Genomic DNA, 14,123 nt, shown 5'->3' with positions numbered 1-14,123 from the left:
GTTACGTAATATATTAACTAACATTAACTACTTTTCCCATATTGTAAAGTGTTACAAAAACACAATGTAAATCCTAAACAAGTATTCACAATGTTGCTTTTCGTAGTCGATTAAGTATTAAATAATTATTTAGATAATAATTAGTATTATTGAATATAGAACAGGCCTGCGCAATATATTGTTACAGCGATATCGATATCTAGTATAATCACATCACAGGATCTTCAATGTCAAGTTGGGTTTATAATTAACCAGGAACCATGTGATTTGTTCAGAATTCATTCCTAATAGTGTGAAAGAATTTCATTTAAATGTATTTTTAAGGCATGTGACTGTGTACGATTTTAAGTGAATTGAAAGGATTTAGGCACAAGAATGTATAATGTATGTATTTAACAATGATTAATCATATTTATTTGTATTTTATTACAACGAAGACTATACTGTGCTGTCTTGGACTTGATTATTCTATATTAACAATACTGTTAGAAAACCATAAAGCTATGTTTTTTTATGTGTATCTTTGTTCAATTGTATCCATCTATGCTTGCAATTTGTTTATTATATTTTATGCAGATGCACTCCTTGTAGAATCATTTTCTAAAATCTATTTTCTAAATCTAAATTATTTCCAAAAACATATCGCAATATTTATATTCATATTGCAATTTATGGGTTTAAGGTTTAAACCTAAGATGAAAAGGTTTATTTATTTCCTGCATAGCACTACCAATATTAAATTATTCCTCCATACCTCAATATAAAATACAAAAAAAAAAAGATAAATTAAATAAAAAAATGTAAAAACAACCCTTCAAAATATATTCCACAAAAACATATGTCTACATTACACCCTTTATACACAACCTGCATCCGTTCCCAAGAAGAAAGTAGTTCTATTACAAAACACTATGTACAAATACTATTTGTTGACCCTTAAATATATGTTGTTTCCTTAAATAATCTACAGAGTGTCTCCGGGGTCTTAAAAAGTCTTAAAATGTCTTTTAAAAAATTTAAAAAACTAAATTTTAGGCCTGAAATATTGTTTTGTAGGTCTTAAATTATTTTCATTTTGCTTTGTCCAAGTAAAGCTACTCAATTGGGCTGACATCCATCTAACGACCAACTATACATCTCAATAAAACCTCTTTTTTTTTACACTTTAATATACAAGTTTTGCAAAGAGATACAATTCACAACAGCTGTTAGACATTTTTATAGCAAATTCCCCAAATTAAATTCCAGAATCAGAAAAAAACAACCACATGATTTCTTATTTTAGGCTGTTAGAAAAAATCTTAACCCTACACAAGTCTAAAATGTCATTCATAATGGTCTTAAAAGGGTCTTAAAAATGTTAAATCTGACTTGATGTAAGCTGCAGAAACCCTGATTCTCCTGTATGATCTCGTAGTATGGTAGAACAGGCATATATTTTTTTTGCCAATACTCAATCTTGATGTAATGTTCAAATTGTTGTTTGTCCTATTTGTGTGGCTATATTTCCATATACATATTTACAGTACACTGTAATTTAATTATTATTGTATACTGTAAAATCTACAGCAACGTACTGGCCATTTTGTTTCCCAGTAAGACTAAATTTACAAGCACACTGTAAATATTATTACAACTGTAATTTAAAAATACAGCTTGTACTTGTACATGAACAGACTCACTGTTATACCGACCACAATTGGCAGTAAGTTACTATAAATTTTACAATGAGTGCACTGTAAAACATTGCTTTAAAATTAACAGTGTTACTGGCAAAAAATACAAGCACACTGTAAATTAACAATTACAACTGGGCTGTAGTTTTACCAAAATTGCCAGCTTGTTTGCCAGTGCATTTACAGTGTGTATATTTACAATGTAGTATACACTATTAAGAAGGGCTTCAAAATGAAATGATAACTAACACTCTGCTCATGTTTTGTCAGTTTCGTTTTGGTGGTGATGGAGAAAAGGGCCCAGTGGTTTCAGCTCAGGAGGCTCAGGCTCAGGCTATTCTCTCTCAGGCCAGGGTGAGTATGAGCAGAGCACAACAGAAGGGCCACACGTCTTACTGTTTTAACACGGCCGTGCATGTGTGCGGGAGCTGGGACTCTTTTTAGGGAAGGGGTGGAGCGCTGGATTGAATTCGCTCTGGCCTTGTTTAAGAGTTAACAGAGCAGCACAGACTAGTTAAAAATACTAGCAAGGGTCACGACCTGCAAGAGGGCGACCCTGACAGGTGTTGCAGACTACAGTAGTATTTAGACCCATCCTTGAAAAATGTGGATGTTTCTACACCTCCTCTAAGTTGAGTAGATGTTGTGTGTGTGTGTTAAATGATTTTATGGTGATTTTGAGTGTTTGGTTTGTGTCTGCAGCTCGCCATGAGAGGTCCGCCGGGTCCAATGGGTCTCACTGGACGATCTGGACCAGTGGTGAGTTTATGTGACTCGCATACGTCCCTATCAGTCAGAGCATTTTAGTGGCTAAAGGAATTTTATACAAGTATTTAACGTTTTTCAATAGTTTTTTTTATTTAGTTTAGCATTAATTATATGCAGTAAACCAGTATAAATATCTGAATTTTCATTAGTGTCAAAAATCTGGAAAAATTGGTTATAAAAAAACTTGTTTTTAGCAAACATTCAAATACATCAATAATAAATCAATCATTTAAAAAGTGCCCTTTGCTTTTAAAAAAACATTAATGACAAGTGCAAAATGTGGATAAATGGGGAGTTTAAGTGTTGGCTGACATTTTAAATGACAATTTAAGTGCCATTTTTAGAAACAAAACACATCCATGTCAAACAAAAGTAATGTGTTGCTAAATACAGTGTAATGTGAGAAATTGCACTATCTATATCTCATCAGATGACCTAACTTTTGTTTAATAGTGCAAATTCGACATTTCCATTCCTCACCACCCCAAATAATCTAATTTCAAATAGGATAAAGCAAAAAAATTGTGCTGGATTGGAGCAAAGTAAGCACATGCCTCACTGTTCAATCATCTTTTAAACATATCTGTATCAAATCATCCTATTAGCTTTTATTTTCTTTTCTGGAAACTGACATCCTCACCCATTTCATTGAGTGTTGTCCAATTATGGCAAGCAAATGTCATAAGCTGACTGGGACGACAATAAGAAACTAACTGAGTGTCATAAATATCGCCATTTCATTTCAGACCATCGCTAAAAAGACGATTAAGATTATGCATAAGAACATGCGTTTATCAAGTAGTACATCCCACACCTTTTATTGCGTACACACAATATGAAATGGAGGTGTATACAGAATAAATTCTCTCCAGGAATGAATCTGGAGTAGAGTCCCGGACTTTGAGGGCAGTGTTCTATAAAACCATATTGTATAAACTAATTTAAAAATAACTATGTAATAAAATAAATGTTGACTGAAAAAAATCTAATAACATAATATAAAATACATATTAATTTTAATTAATTGTAATATATGTTAATAATAAATGTGTAAAAATGAATAAACTTAAATGAAAATGAAAATAAAAGGTTTAAACTAGTTCAAATAGTTAATAAAAATTACAATATTATCTTAGGTGTGTGTGTATCTAACCAACATATGTTCAAATACCCAAATGAATACTAATTGTGTAAAGTTTTGTAATTGTGTGGTGTAGAAAAGCACCAACAGATGTTACAGAAAGCATTATCATTCTAAAATCAGTATAATAGATTTAATACTGCATTTTGGAATCAGCACACCAAAATGAGTAAGAAACAAGAGCTGGATGTACTGTAGGAAGGTCAGTATTTTTTTACAACACAAATTATCCAACTAAAAGAGTCCCTAAAAAATCTATAGCTATATTAAACATCTGAGACATGAAAACCACAGCCATGTCATGTCGTATTTACCCTGTGTGACTGATTGAACGTGAAATGATGAGACGCTGAAATCATAATCTTTATATAAGTTAAGAACACAGCAACTGTTTAATGGCTGGTTGTGAATCCTCAGATGTGCAATTCAAAAAGCAGACAAATGAGAATCTTGGACTTTCCAAATCAGTCTTTATGGCAGGGTGCAGTTTTAAGAAAACATGCACAAGTCAACTCTTAAATTATCTTTTAAATTAGCTAAAAAAAAGAAGACTGTCTGTCTAAAATATCAGCAATTTTAAAATCATCTGTTTTTTTGCTGTGTTAAAGAAATGCAACGTCTGTGTTTTGATTTTTTTTTTCTCTAAGGAAGTGAAGAGCAGTAGGGACATGTATGTTGTGAAAATATCGCCACCTGCTGTTTGTTTATATATAGTGCAGATGTTTTAAGATTGCTGTAACTGTTAAAAATGTCTTGGTTTTCTGTATTCTTAGTCTGATGCATCTCTTTTTGGTTTCAACCACATTTAGGGTCTTCCAGGTCCTCCTGGACTGAAGGGAGAAAGTGGGGATCATGGTCCTCAGGTAAGCTAATAATGCTAATCATCAAAAGTCATGCTAAACAATAATCTACTTACCTTAATAATGAAATATATTTACCCCACAGGGTCCAAGGGGAATCCAAGGCCCACCAGGGCAAATAGGAAAACCTGGAAAGAGGGTGAGATATTGATTATTATCTATTAGACACATCCAAATTTCTTGACTGTGTGGTTTATAGTGGTAATACTTAATTTTCTAACTTTTTGATATGATAACATAAATTATAGTCATGCTTTACCAGTGGAACATACTCTGAAACTGTAGCTTAATAAGCATTGAGGTAATGTTGATTTTATATTTGCATATTCGAACTTTCAAACTGTAGCTACACTACAAGTGACTTCCCAAAAGTAGCTAGCTACATCGAAGGTACTTGGTTCACAAAGACGTAAGTTATATCACAAAATGTGAATAAACATTAAATTTAAGTAAAATATTTGGTACTTAAAACAGTATACTTCAATTATAAATGTCAAAGCTTAATGTTTTACTAACCACAGTTTTCGAATTTCTCAGATTGTCAAGAGTCAAAGTACAAAACAGCTACAAAGGTAGCATTGCACTAACAAAGTAATTAAATAGCAGTAATTACTTAATTATCAGTAGCAATTTCTCAACAAAAAAGTGGCTTCTTATTGGTGAGAAATTTTATTGAAGGCCTCACACAATGTTCTTACTTCAGGTGAATTCTAAACTGTTAGAATACTTTATATGAATTTAAATTCATTTTTGTTAATTAAAAATGTATATATTATTTATAAAAAAACTGTAATAAATTAATCTAATAAATGTAAAACCATGTATGACTTACCAAAGGATGGCTGTAATACACTAGTTTAGAATGTGATCTTGTAAGATGATGCTGTGCTGCTTCGAACATTACTGGTTCACTAAATGGAATGAATTTGTTGTCAAGCTACTTAGCTACTTGCTGGAAAAAGTTGCTTGCTATTGAAAAAAAGCTTCATTATATCATAAGTACCTGAGCCACTGAAAAAATGTAGCTAAGCTAGTGGTGGCTAGCTTCTCCCCAACATTGATCTGAACACACCTCACATTACAGTAAAATCTAATAATCTGAAAATCTGATAAATTAGATACACCAAGATAATGGGGACATTACCTATGTCTGCCAGAAAAGGAGAAATTGACTCAAAATCAGTCTGATTATCTTGTGGTGTGTGTCCTGTTCTTCCCCATGAGCGTTTGAGTGTATGGTTAAAAACTAGCTTAGAGGGTTATCTGCTGTCAAAAACAAAGCCCAGCATCTATTCAAGAGTGAATAGAGATGCTAAATCTCAGAATAGATTTAGAATTGATATCTTGAACATTTTTCCCCCCTCAGCTCTAATGTTAGCCTATCCACGGAAGCATATGTAAAAGAGAGCTCAGAATTTGCCCACTAAAAGAAAGATGGCATTGTTTCAGATATATTTTATTATCAAAACATTACCTAAATATGAATACTTTTGACAACAATAGTTTGGTCACATAATAGTTCTCAAAAATAGTATAATGCCTGATTGATGTGTGACAGGGTCGTGCTGGAGCTGATGGTGCCCGAGGAATGCCTGGAGAGTCTGGATCTAAGGTATGGAAAATGTTTATTTGACCTTTTCATGCTCATAAATAAGTTATGCTGTACTGCTTAACATATTGCTTGATTATCTTACTTGGTCATCCTCACAGGGTGACAGAGGTTTCGATGGGCTTCCGGGTCTGCCTGGTGAGAAAGGACACAGGGTGAGTAAACAAATACAAGTAGATGCAAGTTGGTGATAAATGTCCAGTTTTTGCTGAAGACACAAAATATTGAGTGATTTAATTTGGCACAGCAAACATAAAAGAAACTATAAGGAATTTAATATTAAATGTCTAAATATATTAAAAGGAATTTGCATAAAGACACTACAGTATATGTATGTTCTAAAACAGGGGTTTTCAATCTTTTATTGGATTTCACATGATACTAATTTCTAAATAGTTTTCAGGCACAATCCTTGTATGAGTTTAGAAAGAAAATGTGTTCTTATTTATTTGTATTGTTACTACTAATGCGTTGATTATTATTTATTCCCCCAAATTTGAATTCAATTTAATTTAATTCAAGTTTATTTGTATAGGACTTTTAAATTTTTTTTTACAATAATTGATGTTTCAAAAGCAGCTTTAGAAAAGGTGCACGTTGTTACATTACAATCAAATTATGTTAAAGTCACTATCAAATATAAGTTATTATATGCAGACATCAATAACCTTTAATTTTACAGCCTATGACTGATGTCTAAGTGTCATGTTTAATGAAGTGTATTTGTGTATAATGTGTGTGTTGTCGTCAAAGTCCTCGATGGTTGGCATAATCTCTTCACAGAGTAACCTTAAATTTAAAAGAACATACATTTTTAACAGAATAATATTTTTTATAGGTTTCATATATTTCCTTTCACATTAACATTAACATTTTATTTACATTTTATGATTGTAAATATGTGTAACAAAGTTGAAATCAGACTTATAAGCCCCCCTTTGAATTTTTTTTTTCTTTAATATGTCCCAAATGATGTTTAACAGAGCAAGGACATTTTTACAGTATGTCTGATAATACTTTTTCTTCTGGAGAAAGTCTTATTTGTTTTATTTCTGCTAAAATAAAAGCAGTTTTAATTATTTTTAAACAGCATTTTAAGCTCAAAATTATTAGCCCCTTTAAGCTATATATATATTTTTTGATAGTCTACAGAGCAAACCATCGCTATACAATAACTTGCCTAATTACCCTAACCTGCCTAGTTAACCTAATTAACCTAGTTAAGCCTTTAAATGTCACTTTAATCTGAATAATAGTATCTTGAAAAATATCTAGTAAAATATTTTTTACTGTCATCATGGCAAATGTAAAATAAATCAGTTATTAGGAATGACTTATTAAAACTTTTATGTTTAGAAATGTGTTTTTAAAATCCTCCTTCTGTTAAACAGAAATTGGGGGAAAAATAAACAGGGGGGCTAATATTTCAGGGGGTTTAATAATTCTGACTTCAACTGTATACTGTATCTAACATATATTACATTCAAATTGATTCATGAAAATGGTAAAAAAATTGCAAGGAAGTTACAGGATTAGTTACAAGGAGGTAAAACTTGCAGCATTTAGCAATTATGCTCTTCATTGTAGTAATATATAGTACATTATAAATCCGAGAAGAAATATGAGCTCTTCAAAGGTGAAATTATTCATTAAAAGTCAGATATTTCCATTCGGTTCCCATGTCAACACAAGTAATAATTACAGGATTCAAAATGACTCCCTAGATCAGAGATATAAAGCAAGGATTTTATATTAAGTCGAATGTAATAAAGAATGATGCTTCCTCTCTTTTTTGACAGGGTGAAACCGGCCCTGCTGGACCCCCGGGACCAACTGGAGAGGATGGACCAAGAGTAAATTTTTTTTTCATTCACCTTCTCTCAATATATTGGTTCACTCACTAGAAAAAAAAGTAACTTCTTTCTTCTTTACAGGGAGAAGATGGTGAGATCGGACCAAGAGGACTTGCTGGTGAGAGCGTAAGTGTGTCTTGCATTGACTAAATGCTTTATTTCTTGTTGGCCACCAGGGGGCAGAATCTCCCAAAAGCCTATTAGTATTCCTATTAAAATTCAGATAAGAGAACTTGCACATTTTAATCAAAGCCTTTTTATCTCAGGGGCCGCGAGGTCTTCTCGGCCCAAGAGGCCCTCCTGGACCTCCTGGACAACCTGTGAGTGTGTTTTTAATGTGTAATCTGCAAATCTGAAGCTGATTGCTCTCTTCTAATCTTGCGCAATTGATTTCTGCAGGGCATTGCTGGTGTTGATGGTCCGCAGGGTCCCAAAGGAAACATGGTAAGAGACATGGATCTCTAAAACATGGCATTTTGTAGATAAAGTCATGCTGATAATACTTGTTGAGTCAATCACCGTGGGTTCTGCACATATTTGTTCAATACCAATATAAAGCTGTATAATGGGAGGTTTAAGGTGAGACCCTAAAGGCAAGAAAGATTTTTCATGCATCTGACATTTTAGAAATGTTTGGATCACGTATGGAAAACATCCTAAATATACTTTTAAGTGTTTCATTTGTCACATTATATGTGTTTTTGTGTCTGTAGGTTTTAATTTTAATAAAAAATGCACTCTTATTTGACTTATTTGCATATTTAACAGTTTTTAAAACTTGTTTTTAATTATAAAATTGGGTAAATATGTTGATAACTATGGTAATTCACCTGCAGTGTCTCACATTAAACTGCATTACATCACAGTCCCATTGCTTTAACAGTAAGTGTAATAACCATGTTCTTGGATGGGCTGATTACTATTTATACATGCATACAATGGTAACACTATGGTTAGTGTAGCGCCGTGTGAGTTTTTAAACTACAATAATCATGTTGTTGTTTTTTCCTTGTAGTAAAACTATGGTTAATTTTCATAATGGGATGTACAATATACCCTGTGTAGCAAAATATTACATTAACATGTACATGTAGCATAATCTACATTTAGCATATCCAATTTAAAACATGTTTAGTTTCTTAAACCAGATTATGATCAACAGAAAATAACCATTAGCTCATCTTTTTGTTGAAATCGTAATGCCAAGTCATGATCTCACAATTACATTAAGAACTGAACTAAACTGATAACAGAGAAGCTACATAATGATAATCTTGTACAGTAACTAAACCCACTTTTGAACACAGAGGTAAACAAACTGTACATCATGTTGTGAGCATTCTACATTTTGAAGCACACAAACGTTAAATATTCCTCATTTTGCAACATTTAGCATTAAAAATATCCATATAACATTCATTATTGTGTTAGCATATTCACCGTGTTAGCACGTTAGCAGAAAGAACACTGCTGGTGATTTGATGCCTTGAGAGTGTAGTTGACTTGTACCGTGTTTTTCTGGTGAACAGGGGCCTCAGGGAGAGCCAGGTCCTCCTGGACAGCAGGGAATCCCAGGAGGACAGGTGAATACAAATACACACACAGACACACACACATAAAGACACATAGAAACTGTGGTATTACTGTAGTGCTTGAGGATTGAGAATTTTTAGATCCCTACAGATCCCTTGCAATCCCATTTCATCTACGTCTCAATTTTCTTTTCTATATCGAAGATTGCCAAGATCTTGGAATGAAAAATGTGACAGAATTTAAAACTATCACAAAGCTATCAGTCGTATTATGCTAGTCAATTAGATATGCTAATATGGCAAGTTACAAACTGAATTAAACATTTTTCTGTAATATTCTTTCCAGTAAAATAAACTATGGTAGTCTTTGTTTATTTTCGTCTATTGGGGCTTTGCTCAATTATGGGCTTGAAGAGATTAATTCATAGTCTAATACTCTGATTTACTATTATGCAGCCCAATTCATATTCAACTCATTTTCTGGCTAATTTTTCATCTTTACTATAATTTTTCAATCTTACTTCCGAGCGTCTCTGTGGCGCTGGATCTCGAAGGGCACAGTGAAACGATCTGAGGTATTTCTGTAAGCCTCCGCTGGGCTCAGAGGAAGAGGGCAGCTGAAAGCGGCTCATTCATAACACTCCACCTGCAGCAGAGAGCTCAGATTTCCCTTGAGTGAACACACACACACACACACACACACACACAAACTCATGCAAAAATACACTGAATCAGCCACTGTAAATACACACACAGTAAACACACACTCAAGTCCACTGTGCAAACATTAGTGACCCTGCCAACACACACACACACACACAATAAGGCTAGTATTGTGTGTAAGTCATCAGTTTGGGTTTCTCTCTGTCACACATTTCGCTCTGTCATGCCAACAAAGACTTACGTTTGCTGTCTGTTTTCTGTTAAACAGGGTCTTCCAGGTCCACAGGGACCCATCGGACCACCCGGAGAAAAAGTAAGACTTTTGGAATTTTCATAATAATTAGGAAACTGTTTTGAACAGGAAACTGAAGAATCGTTATGGTCCATACAGCGGTGATGAAGATTTTAATATTTTTTATTGACTTTAAAAGATCTTTCTATTATATTTCTTCAAAGATAATTAAGTTTCTTTCAATTATTCAAACATTATTGGTGTAGACCATTTCAGTGTATGCATGTCATTGACCCATGAACATTTCCTGTTTGTTATCAAACTTTCATAACTGTAACAAGAGTCAATTCAATTGTAACTTACTGTATTTCTTGTTTGTTTTAACCTGGTTAAAGAAACTAGGTTCCACTTCATTTTCATTATCACTATCCCAGCAGAGAAGAAGATAGGTCTTGCAATTGTGTAAACTCTTTAGATTGACACATTTCCCCCACCATTTTTCAAAAAAGTTAACACAGATGTCATTCAAGCAGTCCAAACTCCATTGTTTTAGCTATGGTAAGCAAAGAAAAACCATCTATTCCTAACCATTAGAAACTAACAAGATCAGTATGAATTCACTAAAGCACCGGTTTGACACTCCTTCACACAAATCTTTAATTAGCAATCAGTCTGCAAACTTAAAAAATTGTTCTGTGCCAGCATGGATGGAGGAGGTCAATAGAGGCCTATAATGTCCTATTCTCCCAATAGATTTGACTGTATATTGGTTTACATGTGTTTTTCCTAATATTTACAGTATTTTATTACTTTTGTCTGTTTTTTTTTCTTACAGTATTTTAGTTTTCAGCCACAGTTTGAAAAATGTCATGCATTTAAATATAGATTTAATCAAAGCATTTCTTATTCTGGATCCAATTCTTCGCAAAAAGGCAAATTTGACAGCCCAAATAGAAAGACAACAAATGGCATTGGCAATAGGCTACAATGGCAAGCAATGGTGCACTGATTCAAACTGAGTTCTGTATTTTGTATTTTGTTGTCCATTGTGTAATGATTAATTGAAAGTGTTCATATACTTGTTAGCAAATTGTGTTGTTTGAAGGTAAAACTATAGCTGTTGTTGCATATTTTGTCATCATTATGTTTTGACATGGTATGTACGTCTTGCAAGCAAAATGTGTCATTTTGACCATAAGTGCCGCTGTTTAGGCCTGTGTGTTAACTGTTTTGAAAATGTGGAGTTTCAGTTGACGGCTGCATCCAAGCAATCGAGAAAAACTGTAATGTTAAAACAGCTATCATAACATTATTTATCAACATGTAATAAAACATAAAATCAAACAGGGAATATGCTGGGACCATTGTTTTTGTTTATAAACATCAAAATGGTCTATTGGAAGAACTGGTCACCGAAAGGTCATTTGGGAATTCAAAACTGAATATTTTAAGCCATCACTACGAAACTTAAAGATTTTACAATGCAAAACATTGTATTTTTATCTTGTTTTCAGTAGAAATATTCTAAATTAAGTGACTTCATGCTTAAAATAGTAAAAAAAAATGAATTAAAGAAAAAAGTAAATAAAAAAGGCATTATTCTAACCAAAATCACTTAATTTTTATGTCATTTTAGAAAACAAGACTTTATCTGAAAGCTTTATCTAAGAATAAGAATTGATCTATTTTGGTGCTAGAAAAAATAAAATAATAACCAGAATAACATTGATTTTTTTTTCTTAAAATGATAATTACCATAAAAACATTAAGTCATTAATATGACATTGATCTTTTGCTTTGGATAGATAGATGGATGGATGGATGGATGGATGGATGGATGGATGGATGGATGGATGGATGGATGGATAGATGGATAGATAGATAGATAGATAGATAGATAGATAGATAGATAGATAGATAGATAGATAGATAGATAGATAGATAGATAGATAGATAGATAGATAGATAGATAGATAGATAGATATTGAGCATACATGTGACTTCGTCTCAGAACATCAGCATAACATGCATTTATTTCCATAGCATTTTTTTCAAGTGTTTTACCTCACAAGAAATCTGCTTCATGATTCAGCGCGAGTTGTTTCCTGTGGGGCATCTGTGCTCTTAGAAATCCTTCTTCATCCAATCCAACATCTTGTTCTCTGTCTCCTCATTCAGGGCCCTCAGGGAAGGTCTGGTTTGCCTGGATTGCCTGGTGCAGATGGGCCTCCTGTGAGTAGCAGACATATGGAGTGATTCATGTCTACTAAACTACAGATAGGCGATGATTCATTGCAGGAATTAGACCCTAGCTGATGATCTATCTTTATAAAGATTTGCATGCTAACATACTTTATTGAATGTAATAGAAGATACTTGGAAGAATGTTGGTATTACTTCATTGAAGTAATACCAACATTGCTATTTACTTCACTGAAACAAAATACTATAGAAGACAATGGCTAGAAGTTTCAAACATTGAAACATTGTTTAACTGTGACAACTTTGTAGTTTTTCCTCTAAAGCCTGTTTCACACTGCAAGCATGAGCAGCACTTGTTTTTTTTCGGCGTCTATGTTAGCAGGTTAGAACTTTCATACCGCACGCAGAGGCAGCATGAGGTATGAACATCACTGAAGCAGCAGTGCCATGATAGTTTCGGCGCTGGGTCTATTTTTGCATTGCATTGATAATGACCAAAGACATATTGAATGACAATAAAAAGTTGCAATTTTACCCAATAAATGGATCGATAGTATCCACTGATTTTTATGTATTCAATCAAATGAACTTAAACAAATAAAAACAGCAACAAATATTTATTTGGGCCCGAACTACAAAACCAAATTTAAAACAATTTTAGTATCAGATTTGCTTAGTAAGTTGCACACTAATCTGATCATGTATAAATAGCATTATAATAATTATATTGTATAAATATTATTATAAATATAGGCCCACATCATCCTGACAATCAAAAACAAAATGTCATGACTTCACAGGCGATTATCTTCTGACTGAGTGCACCTGAAAAGACATGAATGGCACTCCCCAGAGCGTGAGAAGCATACAGTTCATTAGGATCTATATCATTTGTCAAAAAAAAAAAAGATTTGCAGCAACTTGCAGCAGGCCTTGGTGCATATAAAAAGTAAAAAAAAAAAAGGCCATTAATATAGGTAACTAGATAAAATAGGCAGAGATGGATTGGTCTGTGCAGCAGCTCCCGATGAGCTGTGTGCTGCAGATGCAGTCGGTGTGAAAGTCAAACGCCTGCATGCTGCTTCTGCTCTCCATACGTGCTGCGCACGTACTGCTCATGCTCTGCTCACGCTCTGCTTGCGCTTGTGGTGTGAAACAGTTGCAAAAAATCAAGTAAATCAAGTATTTTAAAGCTCACTTGTTCCATATTTAAAGCACACTCTCCCGCAGTCAACCTTACAGTCATTTTACAGTCAAATATACTTAATATATGTGCTCATTTTACAGGGACATCCTGGTAAAGAGGGTCCACCTGGAGAGAAAGGAGCTTTGGTAAGCAAACCTTTTTTATACATTTGATCTATTGAATAATAATGTGTCATAATTCTCTGTTTATGAATATGAACATACTTTGTCTCCAGTGGGGAAATTAGTCTTGGATCTTAGGCTCTCATTTGCATGCACGAACAAACAAACAACAAATCGACTCAAATCAAACTGTAACATTACATTCAAGAAAGAGAATTACATTTAAAAATCTAATTGACATAAAATTATTTCTTAAAACCATTGTGTCTTCATACAAGT

The 14,123-nt window shown here is 33.4% G+C and overlaps 1 protein-coding gene across 10 annotated transcripts in view; it reads left to right on the top strand.

The window, feature by feature from the left end:
- col11a1a (collagen, type XI, alpha 1a) overlaps nucleotides 1-14,123 on the top strand; it is a 135,650-nt gene that overhangs the window by 50,699 nt on the left and 70,828 nt on the right. For all 10 annotated transcript variants that reach the window (XM_087308795.1, XM_087308790.1, XM_087308793.1 and 7 more), the window contains 14 exon segments: nucleotides 1,947-2,030; nucleotides 2,379-2,435; nucleotides 4,395-4,448; nucleotides 4,531-4,584; nucleotides 6,004-6,057; nucleotides 6,156-6,209; nucleotides 7,854-7,907; nucleotides 7,989-8,033; nucleotides 8,174-8,227; nucleotides 8,307-8,351; nucleotides 9,437-9,490; nucleotides 10,371-10,415; nucleotides 12,513-12,566; nucleotides 13,824-13,868. In XM_087308795.1, coding sequence (XP_087164921.1) covers nucleotides 1,947-2,030; nucleotides 2,379-2,435; nucleotides 4,395-4,448; nucleotides 4,531-4,584; nucleotides 6,004-6,057; nucleotides 6,156-6,209; nucleotides 7,854-7,907; nucleotides 7,989-8,033; nucleotides 8,174-8,227; nucleotides 8,307-8,351; nucleotides 9,437-9,490; nucleotides 10,371-10,415; nucleotides 12,513-12,566; nucleotides 13,824-13,868 — 753 coding nt within the window.

The sequence above is a fragment of the Danio rerio genome, chromosome 24 (genome assembly GCF_052040795.2).
Source record: "Danio rerio strain M-AB ecotype USA chromosome 24, GRCz13ab, whole genome shotgun sequence".
NCBI lineage: Eukaryota > Metazoa > Chordata > Actinopteri > Cypriniformes > Danionidae > Danio > Danio rerio.
This window is presented reverse-complemented; position numbering and strand designations above follow the sequence as displayed.